The sequence below is a fragment of the Choloepus didactylus genome, chromosome 7 (genome assembly GCF_015220235.1).
Source record: "Choloepus didactylus isolate mChoDid1 chromosome 7, mChoDid1.pri, whole genome shotgun sequence".
NCBI classification, from domain to species: Eukaryota; Metazoa; Chordata; class Mammalia; order Pilosa; family Megalonychidae; genus Choloepus; species Choloepus didactylus.
The window spans coordinates 153074225-153095592 of NC_051313.1; the positions used below are offsets into that span (position 1 = coordinate 153074225).

General features: G+C 53.0%; 1 protein-coding gene and 1 long non-coding RNA gene across 3 annotated transcripts in view; one reads left to right on the top strand and one right to left on the bottom strand.

The window, feature by feature from the left end:
• Window positions 1-249: 249 nt before the first annotated feature.
• FOXF2 (forkhead box F2) lies at window positions 250-8118 on the bottom strand. Its single transcript, XM_037844113.1, has 2 exons — window positions 6612-8118; window positions 250-3338 (listed from the first exon to the last, which is right to left on the bottom strand). The coding sequence occupies exons 1-2, from the start codon at window positions 7792-7794 to the stop codon at window positions 3172-3174; spliced, it is 1350 nt and encodes a 449-aa protein (XP_037700041.1). The 5' UTR covers window positions 7795-8118; the 3' UTR covers window positions 250-3171.
• Window positions 8119-8350: 232 nt separating this feature from the next.
• LOC119540095 overlaps window positions 8351-21368 on the top strand; it is an 81964-nt gene continuing 68946 nt past the window's right edge. For both annotated transcript variants that reach the window (XR_005218035.1, XR_005218036.1), the window contains exons 1-2: window positions 8351-8769; window positions 17376-17455. This is a non-coding gene — a long non-coding RNA (uncharacterized LOC119540095). The remainder of the gene's footprint in view (window positions 8770-17375; window positions 17456-21368) is intronic.

Sequence of the window (21368 nt, forward strand, 5' to 3'; positions counted from 1 at the left end):
GCCAAGCTGAATCAAGCCAAACTGTAGACGTGGAAGTAGAAGCCATAAGTAAAAACTGAAGGAGACAACGGACATGTGACAGAGGCAGAACCTGGAAGCCATCACCAGAATGCTACAGAAATCTTAATTTTGGACTTCTAGCCTCCAAAACCATGAGATGATAAATTCCTGTTGTTCATACCAAGAAGTGAGTGGTATTTGTACAGGAGCCCTGGCAAATGAAGAGGACGTGCGCAGCCTTTACCTGGTTTCTTCTTTATTTATACAGCCCTAACTAAAAAACAAAAAAACAATATACATAATTCTTACACAAAAGAATCAAATGCCTTTTTATATAGCACTTTACAGTTTAAGCCAATGAGCAGAAACTCTAAGCTTTCAAAATACGTTTGATAAAAAAAGAAAAACATTGAGGCATTTGTCTCCCTTTGAGTTAGTTCGTTTATTTTCACTCCTAAATGTATGGTAGCACTTGTTTTAGAATAAATCACTAAAATCTGAGGAACATTTAAAGCCAAGCATGGCATGTCTCTCAAGCAAACAAACAAGAAAGGGAGGGGGAAATGAATGTGGTGTGTTTTTGTCCATCTGTTAGGAGACAATCCCTTATATTGTAAGGAATTTTGGTTCAAAAGGAAACGAAAAACTATCTTATTTGGAAAGAACTCTAGAAACGATGATTGCAAAGGTGGCCAGTCAGATTTTTTTAAACACCTTTGAAGTCTGTTCAGGTCAGTGAATCTTGATCTGGATCAGGGCAAGTCATTACATGGAAAGAGCAAAAGCTTTTCCTAAAACCAGAAATTATATTTCCTGAATGTAAGATACTTACAAATGTCTCTGTCGGAAAAGCATTTAAATTTTTTTTAAGTTCTAATTTGAAACCGTGCTAGAAATCTGACTCACCAGCAGCGGTTCTCCTTACCCCCACTAGGGGGCGTGCTCGCCTTTTTAATGCGGCAGCCCGACAGATGCATTTTTTTTTTTTTTTTTTTTTATCGTTGAGGTCCTGTCATTCTCTGTATAAACAAGTTACGTTCAAGTGTTTAGGATATAAATTACGACCATGCAGGCTGCCTTGGAAGGAATGTAAACACAGCACTGTGGTCGGAGCAAACTCTGAAACTGACTTTATAATTTATAGCAGGCCTGAGTAGCTCAGTTTAAAAGGAAAAAGAAAAAAAAAAAGCCCTGTTTAACTGCAAATATGATAATGGAGATACAAAAAAATGTTTAAATCACTGCTTAATTTTGGAAATATAAGAAGGAAGCCCAAGGATTAGGGAGATGGTTAAGATTTTTTGAAACAAGATGTTTTGCTAATAAGCCCGTCTTTGGACTGAAATTCGCTTGCAATACAAAAGCCCTGTGTGTAAGTTATCTCCTGAGTGGTATTAAGTGTATCGTGATGGACTGGGAGAAGGACCTTTTAAGGGATGGGAAACAAAGGTCAGTTTTCCATTCAGGAAAAAGAAAAAACCAAAAACAAAACAAAAGCCAGAGGGGGACCACGTGTGACGTGGTTGAGATCCACCACAGCCGGCTCTGCCTGTGACTCTGAAGGGCTGGTCAGAGGAGGGTGGGCTGGGCAAGAAACAAGTCCTCCTGCCTCGGTGGCCCAATATTTTCTCTCTTTAACCCAGAGTGACTCCTCTGGCTTAAGCACTAATGATTCAAGCCTTGGGAAATGGAGCGAGAAAGGGGTCTGAGGGAACGCTCGGCGGAAATCCTTAATTCCTCATTAAAAGGCAGAGAGGGATGACTTTCTTGAGGGTTAAGGGAGGGATGCTTGGTGGTGGTGGGGACGCTGCTAAACAGGACAGACCATACTCCAAATCAGAAACGGGGATAGACAGCGGCCACAGAGTGCTTTATGGAAGTGAAATCCTGCTTCTGGGGAAAGCAGGTTAAATGTGGCTCTCCAAGGAAGCCTGAAAGATGCCCACAACTGTTCAGCATCCTTTGAGTCTGGTCTCTTTACAAGGAGCAGATGAACCGCCTGTGTAACACTGAGTGCCTGGCAAGGGGGAAGTGGGGACCCACTCTTGGAACACGCTGCCTTGCACCTAACCTGTCACCGTCCTGGTGGGGAAGGGGCAGAAACACAGGAAAGACACAGGCAAGAGAACAAAGGGGGCACAAAACTCTCTCCTCCAATCGACTCTTGCCTTTCTTTGCCTGGTTTTCTTTTAAGTTCCTTTCACCTTCTGGTTTTTGTTTAGCTGGGAAAAGCTAGGGTGCGGGAAGAAAAAGAAATAACAGAAAACTTTCCTTCTCTTTCTCCCCTGAGAAACCCCACAATGGGAACCTGGCCTGTGTTACTCGAGGCACAGACCCCACACCACGACAATTATACAACTTGGGGGAAACAAAACAGCAGTGTAGGGTTGCATCACTGGCGGGTGGCAGAGAGAACCTGGCGGACAGCGGGATGTCCGTGGAGGAAATATGTCCCTAAAACAACTATTTGTTATATACATTTTATTGAAAAAAAATTTACATCAAAATATTTTGGCAAACTGTAAAAGTATACATAAGTGCAAATATATCCTCCTTTTAAAAAATACAAGCAAGAGTGTGAGTATACATAAAGGTCATAAAAATATTTTTAAAATATGGTGGTAGAAAACAACCTTATAAAAACGTTGTATTGTTGCAACACTGAAGACCGCTTTCTTAAACTAGACACATTGCCTCTGAATACTTTCTTGATCATGTTCCTTGGAACCTGTATCCAAATGTAGGGTTTGGCAAGACAGAACTCTCCTACTTAGCTAGGCGACAAGATAAGAATTTCTGGAAATCTGTGCTTAGCACTGCCTTTTTAAAAAGCACACAAGTTTTCATAGACCAAAAAAACAAACAAACAAACAAACAAAAAAATGACAACAACAACTTGTCTGCTCCTTTCTGACCCTGATTACTGAAGACAATGAAGATCCCAGAGTTACATGTTTACGTTTCTCAGCTACCATCTCCACTAAGGAACTTCGGTTCTCCGTGGGCACTTCCTTGTCAGAGATGGTAGAAAAGTGTCAGTAAACGATGCTCTGCTGGGCACTTTGGCTAAGTGACAGGTGTGGTACTTACTGCTACCTGTGTGCACATTACAAGTTCCGGGGGCGTCCGCCGGAATTCCTATCTGAGAAGCATGGCTTTGTCTCTGACCATTCACATGACACAGGGCTTGATGTCTTGGCAGACACTCTGGTGATGGTGGTGGTGATAATAGGAACCGCTGGCCGACGGATGGAAAGAAGAAATGCCATTAAAATTGAGGACGAAGTCTTTTCTGTCACACACCGCGGTGGAGTGGTGTTGGTAGCGAGGCAGTCCCACTGAAAGAAGAAAGAAAAAAATTCTCTTTTCAGGAACAAATACATCTCCCTGATGGTGGGGGTGGGGGGGTGGGGGTGGGTGAGTGCATTATTTTAAAAATTTTTATTTTAACTTGTCTTGTTTTGAGCCAGGATATGAGAGGGGCTGGTGTGTCCCTTTGTATAGTGCTATAAAATGGGTAGGAAAATCCCAGCCCTGAAAAGTTTCTCAAAGTTCCAAACTGTAAGTCATAAGAGGACGGTGCAAACATGGTGTTTTGTTTTGCACGGCACAAATGCAGAACAAGGTTCCCTGAAGCCGGTTCTTATGTGCTTGAATTCCCATATTATTTCCTGAGGCTGGGGCTGGCGTTTCAACCCCAGGATGAACACTGGGGGTGAGGGGCGGTCAGTTTAGCCAGGGCTGTGGGTCTGGCACCCCGCAGCGCGGCGCAGTGGCTACTGTGGCTCAAGGTCTCTGTCCCAGAATCCCCACGGCCCGCCCGCCTTCCTCTCTCGTTTTGAGCCTCCTGCCTTATTTTCCAGCTAATTGGCACGGTCAGAGCAGTGGGTCACAGCGGGGATATTCTCTGTGCCAAAAGGGGATGATGAAAACAGTGCTATCTCTGCAGAAAAGGACAGGAAAGAACAAGGCAGACCCCTGTTTCCTCCGCACGCGTCTTTGAGCTGCTTGCAGGTCCCGAAAGTTTTAGACTAAATTTAGAAAGGTCTGGTATTACATGCAACGTTCCTCGGTCCAGAATCGGCTGCAGACCCCTCAGCACGCCAGGGGCCTCTGGCCGCGCCAAGAGCCCTCGAAACCCAGGACGGGAAGGCCTGGGTCTCGTCGCTTCTCCCCGGGGGGGTCAGTGCGCCGACCGCCAGAATCGGCTGCCCCGCGACGGGGGCCGAGCAACCCACTTTTACTTTTGCTTTCCCTGGTCAGCACCGCTGGGGCCTGGGCGTCTCTTGGACCCGCCGGGGTAGAGAGGCCCCTTCGCCGAGGTCTTTCCTAATGGGCGGCGTGCTACGCGGAGGATAGATCCTAAAGAACGGCCTGACACCCTTGGCACGCAGTCACCGGCCCCCTCCTCGGCTCCCCGGGTCCCGGGTAAGAAGCCACAGGCTGCTAAGCGGCTGCTGACTCGGCTGGGTTTATTGACCGATAAAACCGATTGTAACCAAACAGGCGCCGCGGCACTGCTCCCATCAAACGCGACTGGACCCACCCTGACCCCGGTTTGCGCTTGCTGGCTCTGCACACACGTGGGTTCCTCCGGCGCGTTAAAACACATTTGGGTGCCAAATTCCTGACCCTCCGGGAGAGGGGCCGGAGCCGGCCGGGGAAGTGAGCGCGCACCCAAAGCCCGTGGCCCGGCGCTCGGAATGCTCGGCGGGACCGAAAGACCCCAGCTACCCTCTCGAGAGGCCTTCAGGGCTGTGGAAAGGCGCCGAGCAAGGCCCCGGTCCCCGCGAAACGCGCCCTTGCCGCGGGCGCCCTACCCTAAGTAGGGGCCGCGGTAGCCGGACAAGAACACGGGCAGCGCTCTCCAGACAGTTTTCTTGCGGTGCCTGCGTCCTGTCCAGTCCCCCACACCCAGCTGGGCCTTCACAGCCTCCGCGAGCCGCGGCCGAGCGAGCGCGCACCGAATCAGGCTCCGCAGGGCACCCGCGGCTTCCTGGGAGATGCCAAAGAGGACTAGGGGGAAGAATGTTCCAGAGAGGTAGAGCCAGAGGGTGAGGGAGAAAGCAACAGAGATTCGGGCCCTAGCCACGGCCTCCCCAGCGTCTCCGCACTCCGCCAAGGGGTAGTGCCGGGGCTCCAGCAGGCCCAGAACTGGGAGGCTGCATGAGAGGTCGTGAGGCCGGCCCGCGCGGTCCTCTCCCAGACAAAGAGCTGGGCTTCCAGCCCCCCGCATTTCTGGTGGCTCCATGTGGGGAATGACCGGCCGCCAGGGGCCAAAATCGCTTTCCTGCGTGGGTTTGTTCTGGGACACTGCTCCTGAGCTGCTACTGCCGCCGCTGGGAGCACTCTGGGTTCAAGTTGAGTCGGGCCTGCCCTGAGGGAAGAGGAGGAAGGCTAGGGGTGTGTGTTTGTGTGTGTGTGTGTGTGTGTGTTTCAAAACCTCTCCAAAGGGAGAGTGGAATCAGAGGGGAGGGTGGTCTGTATTGGTTACTTGTTGAAATTCCCATAAAATTGAATGAGACTGCTCTCAGTGGGTTAAGTCAGGCTAAAATCCCCTTCGGTGTGGTCCTGCCGAGACTGGCTTTGTTTAGTTAACCTCTGAGACCCGCATTTAAAGGCCTATTTGGGAAATTTCACCATCAAGGGAACCAACATCTTTTGCCCATTTCTGGGCTTCCTTGCTCCCAGATGCTCCTGCTGCATGCACACGTGAACATATCGTGTATCCATCATCACTGTATGAACCACTTTCTACTCTGGATGGAGGTGAATGTGAGCAGAGCACCTTTTGTCCCTGCCAGGACCGGCAGTTGGGCCCTATTTTAATTTGCAGCTACCTCGGAGAGGTTAATAGAAGAGGGTTTATCTCCGCTCTCCAGATAAACCCGGTTAAATATTCAAATTTCTTTCTCCACTCTCATCTACCCCTCCCACCCTTCATGGCCTCTGGCAAGTCAATAAAATTTCATAATCTCCCATCGACACAATTTAAACCAGCCACACTACTAAGCAGCTCAGTCACAGTGGGGACCTCTGGTTCTCCTGGCCCAGGACAGACCTATGGTGTAAGAACGTGGGTCCGCTGGAGGCAGCTGGGAGGGGGCTCCTCAACAGCTCCCGACCCTCCCCTTGGCAATATTTCTGCCTTGTGAAAGATCCTGGGGTCCCACTCTGCTTTTCTCTGTTCTTCCCTCGCCTACGCCTACACCTCCTCTCAACACTTGCCCAGCAAACCCCCTCCCCGCCCGACACCTCAGCATACGAATATGTCCCTTCCAGACATTTACTTTGAGATCAAAATACAGCAAAACGAACGCAAGATACTACAGAAGAAACTAGACACAGCTCCTTAGCCCTCCTCCCAGGCCCGAGACCAGCAGTGACCCGCAGTGATCTACCTCTTCCAGGCAGGCGGCAGTTCTGGAGGCCCGGCTTCTGGCGGTAAGACCCCAGTCAGCTTCCCACCCCTACGGCGCGGTGCCCTCAGACCCCAGGCTGCGGTGCCCTCAGACCCCAGGCTGCGGCGCCCCAGCCGGAGTGGAAGCAGCGCAGGGCTTGCGGGCTGGGGGCCGACGCCTGCCGCGGGCCACCCCGGGCCGCGCCGTTACCTGAGAGGTCTTCGCGGGCGTTCTGGTGCAGGTAGCTCTGCTCCAGGGAGTAGGAGGACATGCTGGAGTGCAGGCCCGCAGAGGCGGCGGGGTTGCTGCTCGGCGTCAGCGCTGGCGGCTGCTTGAGGTAAGGCGAGGCGCCGGGCGAGCTCCAGTGCGCCGCGGGGCTCGTGTAGGGCGAGTGGCACTCGATGGCGCTCGCCATGGCCGGGGACGAGGGCACGGGGCTGCTGCTGCTGTCCGGCCCGTAGTCCCCGCTACCGCCACCGCCGCCGCCGCCCCCCGCGGCCGCGCCGACGCCCCCGGGCCCGGGCGGGACCGGGCAGCTGGCCATGTAGGTGGAGCCCGGGTTGGGCGACATGTGCGGGACGTGGTGGTGGTGGTGGTGGTGGTGGTGCGGGTGCGCGTGGCCGGGGGCGCCCGCGCCCGCGTCGTAGCCCGCAGGCATCATGTCGAGGGCGCCGTAGCCGGCCTGGCCGTGGCAGGCGAGCGGCGCCGACGGCGGCGCCTGGAAGTCGAAGCCCTGGGGCAGCAGCGAGGCCCCGAAGCCCAGGCCGCCGACCACGCGGTGGTACATGGGCTTGAGCGCCTGGCACTTCCGCCTGAAGCCGCGCGGCCGGCGGCGGAACGAGCCCTCCTCGAACATGAACTCGCTGGCCGGGTCGATGGTCCAGTAGTGGCCCTTGCCGGGCCGCCCGAGGCCCTTGGGCAGCTTGATGAAGCACTCGTTGAGCGAGAGGTTGTGGCGCACCGAGTTCTTCCAGCCCTGGTAGGCGCCGCGGAAGAAGGGGAAGCGCGCCTGCAGGAACTGGTAGATCTCGCTGAGCGTCAGGCGCTTGCTGGGCGAGCTCTGGATGGCCATGACGATGAGCGCGATGTACGAGTAGGGCGGCTTCTCGGGCCGCCGCAGCCCCGAGCTCGCCTTCTTGGCGACCCCTGTCCCGCCGCCCGCGCCCCCGCCCGCGCCCTTGCAGGCGGTCGCGGCGGCGCCGGCGGAGCTCGAGGAGGCCGAGGCCGAGGCGCAGGACGCGGCCGCCGCCGCCGCCGCCGCCGACGAGGCGGCCGGGGTCTCCAGGGCGGCGGCGGGCGCGGGCGGCGGGCTCATCAGCGCGGCCTGGAGCGCGCCGGGGGCCGGGCTGCACGCGCGGCGCAGTGGGGCCGGCGGGCCGCCCTCGGCGCTCATCTGGGTCCCGGGCGCGGCGCCGGGCGCGGGGCCGGGAGCGGGGGCGCCCACGCGGGGGTGGGCCAGCGGCCTGGGAAGCGCCCTAGCCCGGCACCGGAGCTGCGGCCGATGCTGCTCCGGGCCAGCTCTTCGGCCGCTCCTCGCTCAGCTCCGCGGGGACTCCTGACGGCGGCGGCGGTGGCGGCGGGCCGGAGGCAACGCCCGGCGCATCCCGGCCCCGGCCTCGGGCCCTCCTCGAGCCCAGCCTCCCTCCCCGCGGAGCCCCAGCGGCCGCCGCGAGCAGGGACCGTGAGCCGGACCCGGGGGACGCGCCTGACGTCTCCCTTCAGGAGCCCTCCTCACTCTGTCTCTCGGACTTCCTCCCTCCCTCACCCTCCCCCCGGGGCCCTCCCTCCCTCCATCCTCCCCCCGCCCTCTCCGCCCCCACCGCGCCCTGCCCCCTCCTCGCGCCGCGCCGCTGCGGGGAGGGCGCCCTGGTCCAGGACGCCTCCTCCCGCCCTACCCTCCCACCCCCGGAACTGGCGGCTGGCCCCTCGCTTATCTCTTTCCTCGCTCTCCAGGGTCCCCTCTGTCTTTGGCTTCTTCTCTTGGCCTCTTCCTCCCCCCACCCCACCCCCCTCCTTTAGGCAGGGCGATCACGGACTAACTCGCTTTTTGCTCGGACGAACCTCACCTCTAGCAAAACTCTACCACTTATCTATCACTTTATGACATCTTTTCCCCTTGCCCCTTACCGCACCCCCGCTTCGCATCCCAAATAGCAGCCGCCGCGTCGGAGAGGACCCAGCCCCTCCTCCTCCCCCTTCGACGTAACCCCCTCCCCCAACTGGGCGAATGATGCTGCCTCTGGAGCCGCCGCCGCCGGTTCCGAGCCTCCGTCGTCGCCGACCCCAGTGCCCGCGCGCACACCATTTGTCAACTGCTTTTAGACATTGCAGCAGCCCCCAGCACACGCCACGGTGCCAGACCCCAAAGGTAACGTGCCAATCTTCTCTCCCTCTGGCGGGGCCTGCAGCCTCCGCGAAGATTCCTTAGCAGAGGGCGAGCGCCAGGGCGCCCCAGCGCTCAAGGGGTGCGGTCCCCCGGGGCCGATCACGGGCATTTTCGGAACTTTGGAGCGGAGGGGTTTGGACATGGACACCTCAGCCAAGTTTTAGAGAGTCTAGTCGAATGGCATTCATGTTTGCATTTGCTTCCACTTACTTTTCGTTTTCCACGTCATGTTTTGTTTTGTTTTTGTTTTTGTTTTTTTTAAAGTCAAAAGAAGGCCTCCTCTGAGATAAGCGAGAGGCTGTATTTGCATTCAGTCCTGAAGGATGTGTAACTGTCACTAGGTTTACATCCTTAACCTCAAAGTTACCCACCACAACTCGGCGCCATCTCTAAGCTACCTTCAGTTGGAGAACACTCGGTCTCCGTTGTGGCTAATTCCTCTCAAAGTAAGAGTCAGGCTTGGAGAGAGGATGTGCCCTCAGGAGAAATCATTTCCAATGAGACCCGACAGTTAGTTATTGGATTACACGTGCGAGGAAGTGTAGTCTGACCAGGGACAGGGGCTGGGAAGTGGGAGGAGGCAAGCGGACGCCTGGAGCTGGCGGGCCACCGAGGGGCTTTGGGGTGGAGGGAGGTCTAGAGGGGAGGTGCTTCAGGCCGGCCACGGAGGGGGAGGCAGGGCTGGGTGCAGCTTGGTTCTACACTGAAAGCACCAAGGTGCAAGCGTGTGCGTGCTGCGGAGCCTGGGAGAGTTGGTGTCTGTGTGTGTGCATGAGTGCAGGGATTTGGGGAGGGGCAGCAAGAGCCTTGGATGGAACACAGAGGAGGTAGCTCCTTGGGCCTGGATCTGGCGTTGGCTCGGTAGCCCCCTGGCTGAATGTGCTGGTGGGTATGTGAGGGGAGGGGAGAAGAGGGAGGAGTGAGGAGGAGGTTGGGGGCTGGGCCCCAGCTGGCCCCAGACAGTGACCTGAAGTTGAGTGGAAGCAGGCTTTTTCCATCAAACTGCCTGGATACCACACACAGAGAGCAAGTGTCAGTTTACTGCCCTGAGCCGGGCTCCTTTTCCCTAAGCTCCACAGTAATTAGACAAAGAAAACCTAAATTAGCTGAACAGGCGTCGACAGCTTTCTCCAGAGCACCCCTGGTACCTACATGGGAATGTGTCCGAAAATGGCTTGATTGTAGCTGAGAATCAGCTAAGAAAACACAGCTAAACCGAACTCAGTTTACCCTTCATTTCTAATAGGGGGAAAAAAAAAAAGAACAGTCCCTCTGTCCCGGATGTGATGTTTTGATTGGGTTGGGGTGAAGGTTTGCAGTTGTCTCCACTCTTAAGAATTTTTTTACTGACTGGCTGCGGAGCACTTTTTTTGGGAGGGCCCAATTTATTTCACGGTGTTTTCCTCTCCTCTTTTTACCATTTTACATGCAATTGCTTAAGCTAAATATGGAATTAAATCTAATGTGGTCATGAAATCAATGCTTAAAAGTGTCTGAAAAATAATGACTTAAGTAAAATAGAAATAGATTTAAGAAAAATAGAGAGCTCCCTAACGTTATAGACTTCAGGGTGTGTGTGGTTTAAAGTGGGGCTCAGTGTATGCTGGCTGCTTTCAGAGCAGGCCCTAAAAGGTTTTAGGACCCAGAGACTGAAAAATAAAAGGCACTAACCCTAAAATCCAGGAAGGGCCAGTGATAGCCAGTAGCTTCAAGCTTTTTGGCTCTTCTGAAGAATTTGATGACAGCTAGGGAACCTGCCTCCAGAAAAAGGCTCCCATTTTGCATGGGATTTTAGGGGGTGCACAGACCTCCCAAAGCTGATACTCTTTAAAAAACCCGTACTTCTAAGTATTTTTAAGTTTCTTCCAATTCAGCTGGCTAAATTATCAGGGAGTTTTTTTTTTTTTTTTGCGCTCCAGTCTCCATCCAGGAGACAGTAGTGCATGTTTTAGTGCACATCTAGCATTTAGCTTCTAAACTAGCAAGAAATGCCATTTCTAACCCCTAGGGTTAGGGGTTTCCTTCAGGGGGCCCTAGACGTGTCCTAGAAAGGCAATAGGCATGGGAGAACAGTTAGGACACCAGCCAGGTAGACTTTCTGCCAACTTGGAATCTTTTCTCTCTCTTTGGGTCTCAGGGATCCCTGCATTCTGGGAAGAAATGAGTTGGTGGCCTTGTCTATTATCTGAGCAGGAAAGACTCTTCTCCAAAACTCTTTCTTGGGGACCCCACTTTTGTCTATAAAAACCTACCCTGGCATGGGTCAGCAGGACTAGAACAAGTCAGTTCTGCATCTTTATTATAGACCCCACAGGATAGGAGCCTTTTCATACATATCATCACCACATGGCCTAGAGCCCATCATTCGGTTTTGGAGGTGAGGAAACTGAGGCTCAGAAAGACTGAATTCCTTGTCAGAGGTCACACATGCACCTGGGAGTGCAGATTTGGTGTTCATTCCACCAGGTTGCAGCAAACCCTCTCTGAGTCTGCTTTCATCACTGATTTATACAGATCTCTTGCGTAAGAGTGAGTGTGATAACAAATTATGTCAAAGTCTTTATCCCTGGCAAGGATATCTTAATTTCTGTTTACAGACCATGTGCAAGAGGAAAGTTGTGTTTGTCTTTGAACCCTGTCCTTGTTTAGGATGCTTCCCTCAGTTGGAGGCACTTCTCTGTGGTGGTGCCTTATAAGCAACAAAAATCGGGACTTTTTTTCTTACGGGAAGGAAAGGTATGGTTCCTTTAAATGATCGGAGATTGGCCCGGGGCCCTCCTTGGTTAACCAGAAATTCAGAGCCTCCTGCGAACGGCCCTCTCATCATCCTCCTTTGGTGGACTGTCTCCATCTGGGCTGCGGATTCCTTTCCCTCTCCAAACCCCAAGTTCCCACCCCTGCTCCGGCGCAAGGGAATGTAAACTTCGGGGAGCTTGGGTTTCTCCGATTTTGTTCTGTAATCGGCATTTTATTCTAGGAAATCTCTTCATTTACTGCGGCTTAAATTTTATGCTCTGAGCATGCTTCCTCTGCTTCGTGGGTTTTACATGAAAGGGCTTAGACTAAACTAGTCACCGACAGAAGAGACGCACCCGAACCGAAAATGTTTACGGCGCTCTAACTGCTCTCCCCAGCCGGCAGTTCGCGCTCTGCTGTCCCCCTTCCTCCCCCTTCCCTGGCTCCTGGGCCCAGGCGGAGGAAAGCCTCTTCCCAATTAAGTTTTAGATTGACCAATATTTTCACCCTGTGTTTAGGTACAAAGTTAAAGTGTTTAGAGGCTTCTCGAACTCCCGCGAGGCCTTTCTAGATCGGGACGGTGGAAATCCGTGGCTGGTACTAGGGAGGCCAGTGCGTCGGAAGAAGTGATGGAGGAGCACAGGCCTCTCCAGACAGAAAACTCTTCCCGGAACAGCGTCAGAGCACTCGCCCAGGCTGTAGAGGGGAGCCTGGCGAGGAGGGCTATCAGTCGGAATTTTACACCTTTCCTAGGGTCTGCTCTCTTTCCTCAGTCCAGAAATCCCCAGACCTCCGGGTTTGAACACCAGCCGTCTAATTCCAAGTGTTTATTTGGATAGATTCTTCCGGTCTCCAAAAGCCTGTGTCCCGGGAAGGTCTCATTTTATGGCCACCTTCCTGAGAGATCCCCCGATAGCCCCAGATCTCCTGGGCCTGGCTGTAGGCATGACCTGGTCACCCACTTGGTTGGGCTGGGTTTGAGGGCAATGTGGGAGGGCTGAGAAAGGGGTTCAGCCTAGCAGACCCCTAGGCAAAGATCGCGCCGCTTTCCACCACTGCACTCTCCAGATCGCGAGGCCCCGGTTCCCTAAGGTGGGAGACTGCATCCTTGCGATGCCCCTGGGAGCCGACCCCTGCGGCCCTGGGACCTGCAGGGGTACCAGGTGTAGCACTGCGCCGGCTGCAACCGGCCTTAGGAATCGTCTGCTCCCTGCGGTTACTGTGGGAGTTTCCATAGTAGAGACGGGCCGCTCTGCCTAGAAGGCCTCTCTGAGGTCTGTGGGAAGAAGGGCAAGTGACCTTGGTTGGAACAGAGATGGTCTGTGCACCTCCTAAGGGGACAGGAAGGAAAGGGCTCCCAGGGGCGAAGGAAAATGAGTAGGGAAATCTGTGCCACCCATTCTTAGTCTCGGAGAGAAAGATGGAAGCGAGTTTCAGTGGTGGTAACTCCTCACAGTGTTTGGTATCCACTTGTGCCGCGGGAGGGGTCCCCGGCTTTGCTGCGCAGGACAAAAGGACCGGTGGGAGCAGGGAGGGCGGCCCAGAAAACCTGGAGGAGGGCAGGACCCCGGCCACCTTCCCGGCGCCCGAACGACTGTGCCTCGGCCTTGGGTGGCCTCACGCCCTTCCCTCCCCACCTCCCCGCCTCCAGGGCCTCCGGGCGCAGTGGCTTGGCCTGGCATGCACGCAGGGCAGCGCTGGTGGACGTGCCGGCCCACCTGAGAGGCGCCTCGGGGTCATCGCGTGCCCAGAACCGGCCGGGTGAGCGCCGAGGACCTCGGAGGCACCAGTCCAATGCGTTGGAAGCCGCAAGCCGGGAATCCATACAGAGCACCACTGAGAGGCCGGCTGGCGGGAAGCGCCCCGGGGGTCCCAGCCCGACCCGGGTCTGGCTCAGTTCCTTGTCCCCGTCCCCCCCCCCCCCACACCCAGCCTCAGACAAATAAATATCCCTGGGGGCGGCGGGATCGGCCGAGCGCCGGGCCCTGCGCACTCACAGTGGTGGTGAAATTCCCGGCGCTTTAAACCCCTCCCGCTCTCCCCGCTGAGCTCAGGATATGGGGCACGCTTGCTTCTCTTCAGAAAAGGAAACGTAGCCCTTCCAAAAATATAAATCAGTTCTGACGTCCAAATATTTCTTTTGTCCTCCAGCATCCTCTGTGGGGATAAATAAAACGTGCTCGGCGCCCAGAGCCCGACTGGGGACCTCGGGGCGCCCAGGCGCCACCTCGGAGGAGCTGCCTTTAGGGAGCCCGCCTTCCCTCCCCCGGCTCCCCCCCCCCCCAATCTGACCGTCGGTGCTGGCTCCAAGAATTGGAAGAAGGCAGCTCCTTGGTGGAACCCCCCAGGGCCCTCCCCCTCGGAAAGGGCCGCGAGAATCCAAGAGGGCACGTTTGTGATGGGACAGGCAGGGTGGTCCAGAAAGACCCATGGCTCTCAGGAAAAGCTCAGGCCGAGCATTGTACATGGGTTCAGACACCAAAGCTGCCTCTCCAGCCCAGCTTTGCTCTCGAGGGAGTGAGCGTTTGGGTGTGCGATTCGCGGTCGGGATTCCGCACGCAGGGTAGCCTTCCCTTCTAAGGGGGTCCGGGAGAGTCCATGCTAAGGGCTGAGACGACCCCGAGTGGGACATCTTTTGAAGGCTGTGCTACGTGACAAAAAAGAAGAGGACCTCGTTGCCTCAGAGGCTACGACCTATCCGCAGCTTGCCTTAGGGGCTCTGAGCCTTTCAGACCCGCGGAGTCGGCTTGAGCCGGGTCATCCTTACACACTCCCCACCCGCATGCATCCAATCTAAAACAGGTGAATGGGTTTTCGGTTGAGCCTTCGAAAAGAAATCTTTACTAAGGGAAAGCGCATGCAGCGAGGGCTGGGGCCCAATGGAGATGAAGAAAAAAAAAAAATACTAGAGGAGCAAGGCTTGCAAGCGAAGCAGCCTGGAGGTGCGTCCTGCACGCGTTCTCCAGTTCTCTGTTCCCTGCACTTCTAGTAGCTGGGAGGAAACCAGCCTTTCCCGTCAGTGTGATAAAGCGTGCGCCCCCACACATAAATCACAGCGCTCGGCACCCACGCGGTGCGGCCTGGAAGGCGTCAGTGGGCCTAGGGTACCCGGTACGGAGTACCCGACCTCCACCTGCCCAGGCCCCCTCGTTCCCTCTCGCCCCCGTTCTCCGGACCCCTCCATCCTGGACCTCTGCCCCCTAGGGTTCTGTTCCAGGCCTAGAGCCCCCGGGCGGCGCGGCGGAGCTGTTTGCCACCCCCCTTCTCTCTCCTGGGGGTTCTTTATTGATGAGCTGTCTCGAAACCCCCCGCCCAAAATGTCCCAGAAGGATTTAGACAATCCATCACCCACCACTTCAAGAATGCTTCCTCTCTTTCAAACACAATCCTCGCACACCAAGACGGGCTGCGGTGGGGAGGGGCGCGCACTTGAAAAGAGAACAGCTATATAATCAACGTCAAAGCCATCCCCGCAAACTTTCGGAAACAGGGACTCGGGCCAAAAATCCCTGTGGATGATTTACGCATCCCCTTCGCCTTTAGCCCATCCCCACTCGCCTCTCCCCTTGGCCTGCGATCGCGGCTGACACCGCTAAGGCACAGCCTTGCGTTTGGTTGAGCCTCCACACATTTTGTATTTTAGGAAAAAGGAGTCTTGGCCTTTTGGGGACTTGGTCTCGTTGACCTTGAGAGTGGAGAGAGAGGTGAGCTGGGCAGGCCGGGTGCGGTCTTTTGGAGTTGTCGGTTGAGTGTGTCTTTCCCATTCTCCGAAATTTTCTCATTTGCGCGGTCCGCCGCCAGCTTCCCCTTCCGCGCCTGCAAGAGGAGAGGCGGGAGTTCCTCTCATTTCCGCTGGGTGGCGCCAGGCTCTCGGGAATAGCGGCGACTGGGCTACCGGCAGCGTGGTTACCGAGCCAGCCCATTCCGTCTCCCTATCCTGCCCTGCGCCTCCCGGGTCACCCCAAATCCGCGGTTCCAGGCCCAGCCCAGGCCTTCTTCTGGGCGGTGTTTAACCCTTAAGCGGACAGATGTCTTCTTGTACTGCGGTGGTCTACCTTTAGGACACATTTTGCTTTTCCTATCTTCCTTCCCCATTACAAACAGGAAAATTAGTCACACACTTGGCACTTCTCTACTGAAATGAGTTTTCTCGGTTGCAAACTTGTTTAGGTCTTGCCGAAGAAATTCAGGATACGATTCAGGGTTTTTGGTTCCAAGAAGCAAGGGGCAGGGGCATTGTGCCTTCATTTTTTGTTTGTTTTTTTGTTTTGTTTTGTTTTGTTTTGTTTCATCTTGAGCCCCCAGACCTCTCCTGTGGTCCAGTAGAAAGTGGTACACACACACACACACACACACACACACACACACACACACACACACCAACCCACTGGAGACCCTGGTTCTGATTCTGAGCCAATGTGTCCTCTTTCCTTCTCTGGATCTCTTCATCTGCAGAGACGCTCCAAGACCACTTTCTTGTGTCTTAGTGTCTACAGTGATGGAAAGACAATCCTTGACTTTTATTCATTTTCACTCCTTTTAACTAAGGAAAGCCCTTGCAGCTGCCTGGAAAAAGTCCTGCTGAAAGTCTGTAAGATAAAAGAAAACTTTAGGAGCAGCTGGCTAAAAGAGGAGGCAACAGACAGGGTAGGGCTGGTTTAGATGAGAAAAAGAAAAGGGGGGGGGGATCTAGGTTTGGGAACCCAGATTAAGATGCTACCAGTAGACTCGGGCTCTGAAGCATGCTTTCTGAATGAACTTGGTCTTTGAGTGAGATGGAAAGACATTCGGTGTTGCAGCTCACTTTTTAAAAACACCTTGAAACTTGTTTTATTGATGTATAATTTATATATATATATATATAAATACACTCAGTTTAAGTGAAGTGGTTGAGTTTTAATTTTATCTTTTTTATATGAAAAGTTTCATAATACACAGAGTGGAGGGGATATACAATGAATCCTCATATATCCATCCCATAGATTGAGCAATTACCAAGATTTGTCACACTTGGTTCAGCTATCCCTTCCCTCTTGATATTTTTATTTCTTGTAGAAATTTTAGAGCAAATCCCAGATATTGTTTTTACACAGAAGAAAAAAAAAAAACCTTTTAAAATTGTACCTTCTTACTCCACCCCATGCCCTCCAGTTCAGTTCTAGCTATCCCATTACATTTTGGTGCAGACAAGTGCACATTCCTTTGGGAAGTTTGGAATAAGGCTGGAAAATGGTTCTGGATATGTGTTTTATAAAAAGAACTGTCAATTATGGTGCCCATCCCCCTTGCCAAGGGACTACAAACCCTGAGTTTCTTGGCTTTCCTCTGGCCGCTAGGTCTGCCAAGAAGACTGAAAAACTACCTTTTCCACCCACCCCTCACTGCCGGGCTGGGATGTGTACCTATGACAGTAAACTGCAAAAAACGAAGGTTCCCTTTTGTCCAGTTGTCATAGAGGTAGAGCCACATTTCTTCTATAAATGCACACAGATATACATAAAGAACTTACTATTTTTGCAAAATCACGTGTCGTTTGGAGGAATCTGTCTGTCTATATATACACTTCTGTATGTATATCCATGTAGAGCATCTAGTAGTTTCTATATGGTTTATCCAGAGAACGGCTAGCAAGGAAATACTTTTTCCTATTGTTTGAAGATTCCTGCAGGAGGTTTTTGGAATAGACTGGAAGGCCAAGGGGTCCTGGGGGAGGGGACCTAGAGGCCCGGGTTAGCACTTGACCCCCCCCCCCCACCAAGACTTTATACAAATATCTCACAAATACCTGTTCGTTTATTGTCTGATTGTGTGTGTGTGTGTGTGTGTGTGTGTGTGTGTGTTCTCCCCAACAGCTCTTGCTGCCCTCCTTGGCACTTGCCTCAGCTTTGGTTTGACGACTTGACCTGCTTTGACCGGCTCCTGGTGACCTTGGGTAAGTCACTGTCTCTGAATTTTAGTTACTCTTTTTGTAAAACGGGAATAATAATAATGTCCCCTTCTAGGGTGTCTGTAAAGATGAAATAAGATCATTGTTTGAAAAGGTATTAACGTTCTGACTTATACACATTTATACCGTAATTTGTGGCCCAATCCATCAAAAATGCTGTTTAGTTTTAAGGCGCGCTGTAACTTTCGTGTGTACTTAGGCTCTATCCTTCCCTCAGCAACCTCTTATATGCGCGTTCGGTTTGGAAAAGATGGCTCTATTGCCTGCAACTGTAAACCCGCTCCCGGCGGGCTGGGGTCCCGGCTTTCTGGGTATGTTCCGGCCCCATGGTTCCACGCGAAGGGGACACTCGGGGATGTTTCACTTCGTCCCAACCACGCGGCACCTGGAGGGGTCAGCCTCCTTCGCAGCAGCCGGGCGGAGATGCGCGCCCTGGTAGCGCGGTGGCTAGGTGCGCAGCCGGCTCGCGCAGGACATCCTGGCCAGGGCGCTGTGTGAGTGGGAGCGTGTGTGCGTGACTGTAGTTGGGCTCTGTCAGGGTGCTCACTCGGGAGCAGAAGGCCAGGTAGGGTAGAGCGGAAAACAAAGTCTGTCCCTAGCCGGAAAGCAAAGACTGCCTTGCAGAAGCGCGCGCGTAATAACCCCCGCTATCCCGGGAGCAAGGGCGGCCGCCCGTTGGTGGGACCTGGGCTTGCTCACGGGTCCCCGCGCTCGGAGATCCTACCCGGGAAGGCATGAATTCGCCGAAAGAAGACTTCCCCGCGCGCAGCGGAGGGGCAGCGAGCACCCCTCTGGGCTGGGAGCGGGTTCTCGAGGAAGTGGTCTGCCCGCCAAGCAGCTTCCCGTGTGGGTTGGTTTCGGGCGGGAATGTCCTTCTCTTCTCTCCACTCTTTTCTGCAAGAGACCAATTTTTGGACCGTCTGGTGGGAGGCGGCAGGGTGGGCGAAGATCCCCATCTTCCCCGCCAGGATACGAGGGCCGCCGTCCGGCATCCCACTCCTCTGCCAGGCTTGCAGCTACGGCCTGTGAAAATGTAACCGGCAAGTGGGAATACTACGGTTGTAAATGTTTTTTGCCCATTCAATTTTTTTTTTCTGTGAATTCCTCACCCCACCCCCTACAATACATGCTGCACTTACCAGCTATGTGACCTTGAGCAAGTTAGTTTATCTTTCTGGACCCAGCTTTGTCATTTCTGTAATTGGGACCATAACAATAACCTTCCTATAGGATTAAACGAGCTAGTCGGAGCGACTCGCTTGGAGCAGCTGCCGGCTGGAGCAAAGCTCTCAGTGGAAGTCGGCCTTGAGGGTGTAGACTGCTCTGACCATGATGCTTTCCTCTGGCCTGACTCCTGATTCCGCAGGGCCTGGGGAGAACCGTGCCCAACGCCTGCCCCAGACCCACCCAAACTCTTGAGCTTTGTTTTAGGATTTGATTAAGGATTAAGAGCTAGAAATCCAGCAAGGAGAAAGTGTGAAAAGGCCAGAGCAGGAACCCGCGGGCCAAAGGCTCAAAGCACCGAGCAGCTGCGGCAAGAAGCAGGTGCGTACGGGCGGGAGTGCGCGCCGGCGGTGGGGGCTTCTCCGCGCAGCTGGGCTTGTGTGTGCTGGGGACTTACTGTTCCCGGAAAAGGTTTCTGGTGGTCGGTGTTGGACGCGACTTAGCGCCATCTCTCCATTCCTCAGCTGCGCCGCACCGCCCACTAAATGCTACCGAATTGTTTGGAGGGCGTGTGCTTTGGGAAGACCCGAGCTGCTGAGATCAAGAGCGGGAGGATGGTTTCATTGCACAGGCGTGGAATGGAAATGCGGGCACCGAGGGCGATCGCCTCAGAAGCTGGGGATGGAAAGGGAGACCGCATTTTTGTTTTGCTGCCTTCTCTCCCCGCCCTGACCCTTGGCCAGGCTTATTCTGGCTAGGACCTGTCTCCAAATACTGTCTGGGAAAGGCAGAAAATAAACGATCATTCTTCGGCCCTTTGGCCTTTTGCATTAGATCCGAGCGGGCGTCTCACGGACTCTGGGAGGCGGGCCGGGCGGAGTGGGAAAGGCAGGCTGGCTTCTCAGAGGCTCCAGGGTTACCGCTCGGCGGCCGCAGGCGCGAGGCGCGAAACCTCAGGCAGCTGCTGCTCCCCGGCCCTGCCAGCTCCGAAGGCGTAGAGAAGGGGCTCTGGGAGGGTTGCTCCGTCAGACCAGGAGGTAGAGAATTCGAGGGGAAGTGACCTCCTGAACTTCATCAAATGCAAATGCCATAAGGGGTTTTCTAAGAAAAGAAAAGCGGAAGGACAGGGAAACAGAGAAGCACGGAGTCCACCTGAGGCTTGAATGGCTTTTTTAGAGCTTTAGGCCCCTGGGGTTTGCAGGCTTCTCTGCGGTAGACCGACTATTGGCAATGAATTTTGGTTTTTCCCCTCGCGAGGGTGACGGTACCAGCTGACTTCCTCCAATATGCATATTTTACATACATAAACACCTTTGCAGTTTAATAACCATTTAAATAAATCATTCACATAAACTCATATTCTAAAAACAACCTGGCACAAAATAGCTTTTCTTTATCCTGGGTCTTTCTCTCCCCATACTTCTTTCTTTTCATTACTGGCTTTGGCAGCTAAGATTTCATCTCTGGAGTGGTGGCCTAAGTGCTTTTAGGTACAATTTTGCTGTCTCTTCTATTGAAACATCACACATGACATTTCCTATGGAAGGGCACACAGGATAGATTCAGAACTTCATTTTCTTTGGAAAAGCAAATGTCCCTTTTGTGGGACCCTCCTTGGTTGTTAGCTAGCAAATGAGAGTTGCTTGCTGTGTTCTGCTGTGGCAATCCTCATGAGAGATGCAGCGGTGAGTATTTCCTGCACCCAAAACACTGTTACCTACTTGATGAGCCAGATGTTCACCTATTTATTCTTCAAATCTCTGGAGTTAAAATATGTTATGAATCTGAGAAATCGTGAGTTGTTTTCATATGTTAGCTTTTCATTCAGCAGAAGGGCTGTGCTTTAAAGTTGTTGTTCCCTGGAAAGGAAATGCTGTTTGAAGACATGAAAATATAAACTGAACCTCTAGAATCCATGTCTTAGAACAAAATGGGTGTGGAATGTTAAGTAGAACAACCCTGCAGAGAGGATTTGGGGGTGGAGGCTGGAGGAGGCAGGAGAGGAAGAGTTGCTGGATTATGTAGATCCTTTGCAGAGTGATGCCCATCTCAGGAAGGGGACAGAATGCATTTGAGGCTCTGCTCTGGTGTTAGAGAAGGAGGGCAAAGTAAAGAGGGGAGGGAAGGATGGATCCTCTTTTGGGAAAATTCTTTATCTGGAAAGTGGGTTTAAGCATCACTCTGCCATCTCTGCTAAGAGGCTTGGTGTAGGTGGAGGATGTATTTTGGCATCAGACAGAGAAAATCTGCTCTACTGAGCTCAGCTACAACTGAATTTTGTCAACTTCTTTTTGCATTGTGGCTTCTACATTTGGAAAATTTTTCTGCAATTGGAGGGCTCACAGAAAAGATCTGAGACAGTAGACCTTCCATCAGGTAGCAAACAATGCAGTTGAATTGTGCATTTTATGAATATAGAGATTTAATAAAAAGGAAAATAATATAGATGCATAAAAATAAACATGACTGGAGAATTAAGTTTGGTCTCTTTTGTTTGTTTATATTTTCTAATATCGACATGTGTAAGTCTATAGTAATGTGAAAATAATGAAGTCTGTGTCTTGAATTCATTGTAATCTATTACTGATCCCTTTCTAACTAGGAAATTATTTTTAGGTCAAAATTTGATTGATGCCTAGAATTTGATGTCTCTGTGAAGTGAAGATCAGAGTTGGGCAGGGTAGGTAACACTCCTTAAAAATATGTTCCTTGGTCTTTTCCTTCAAGTTTTTAT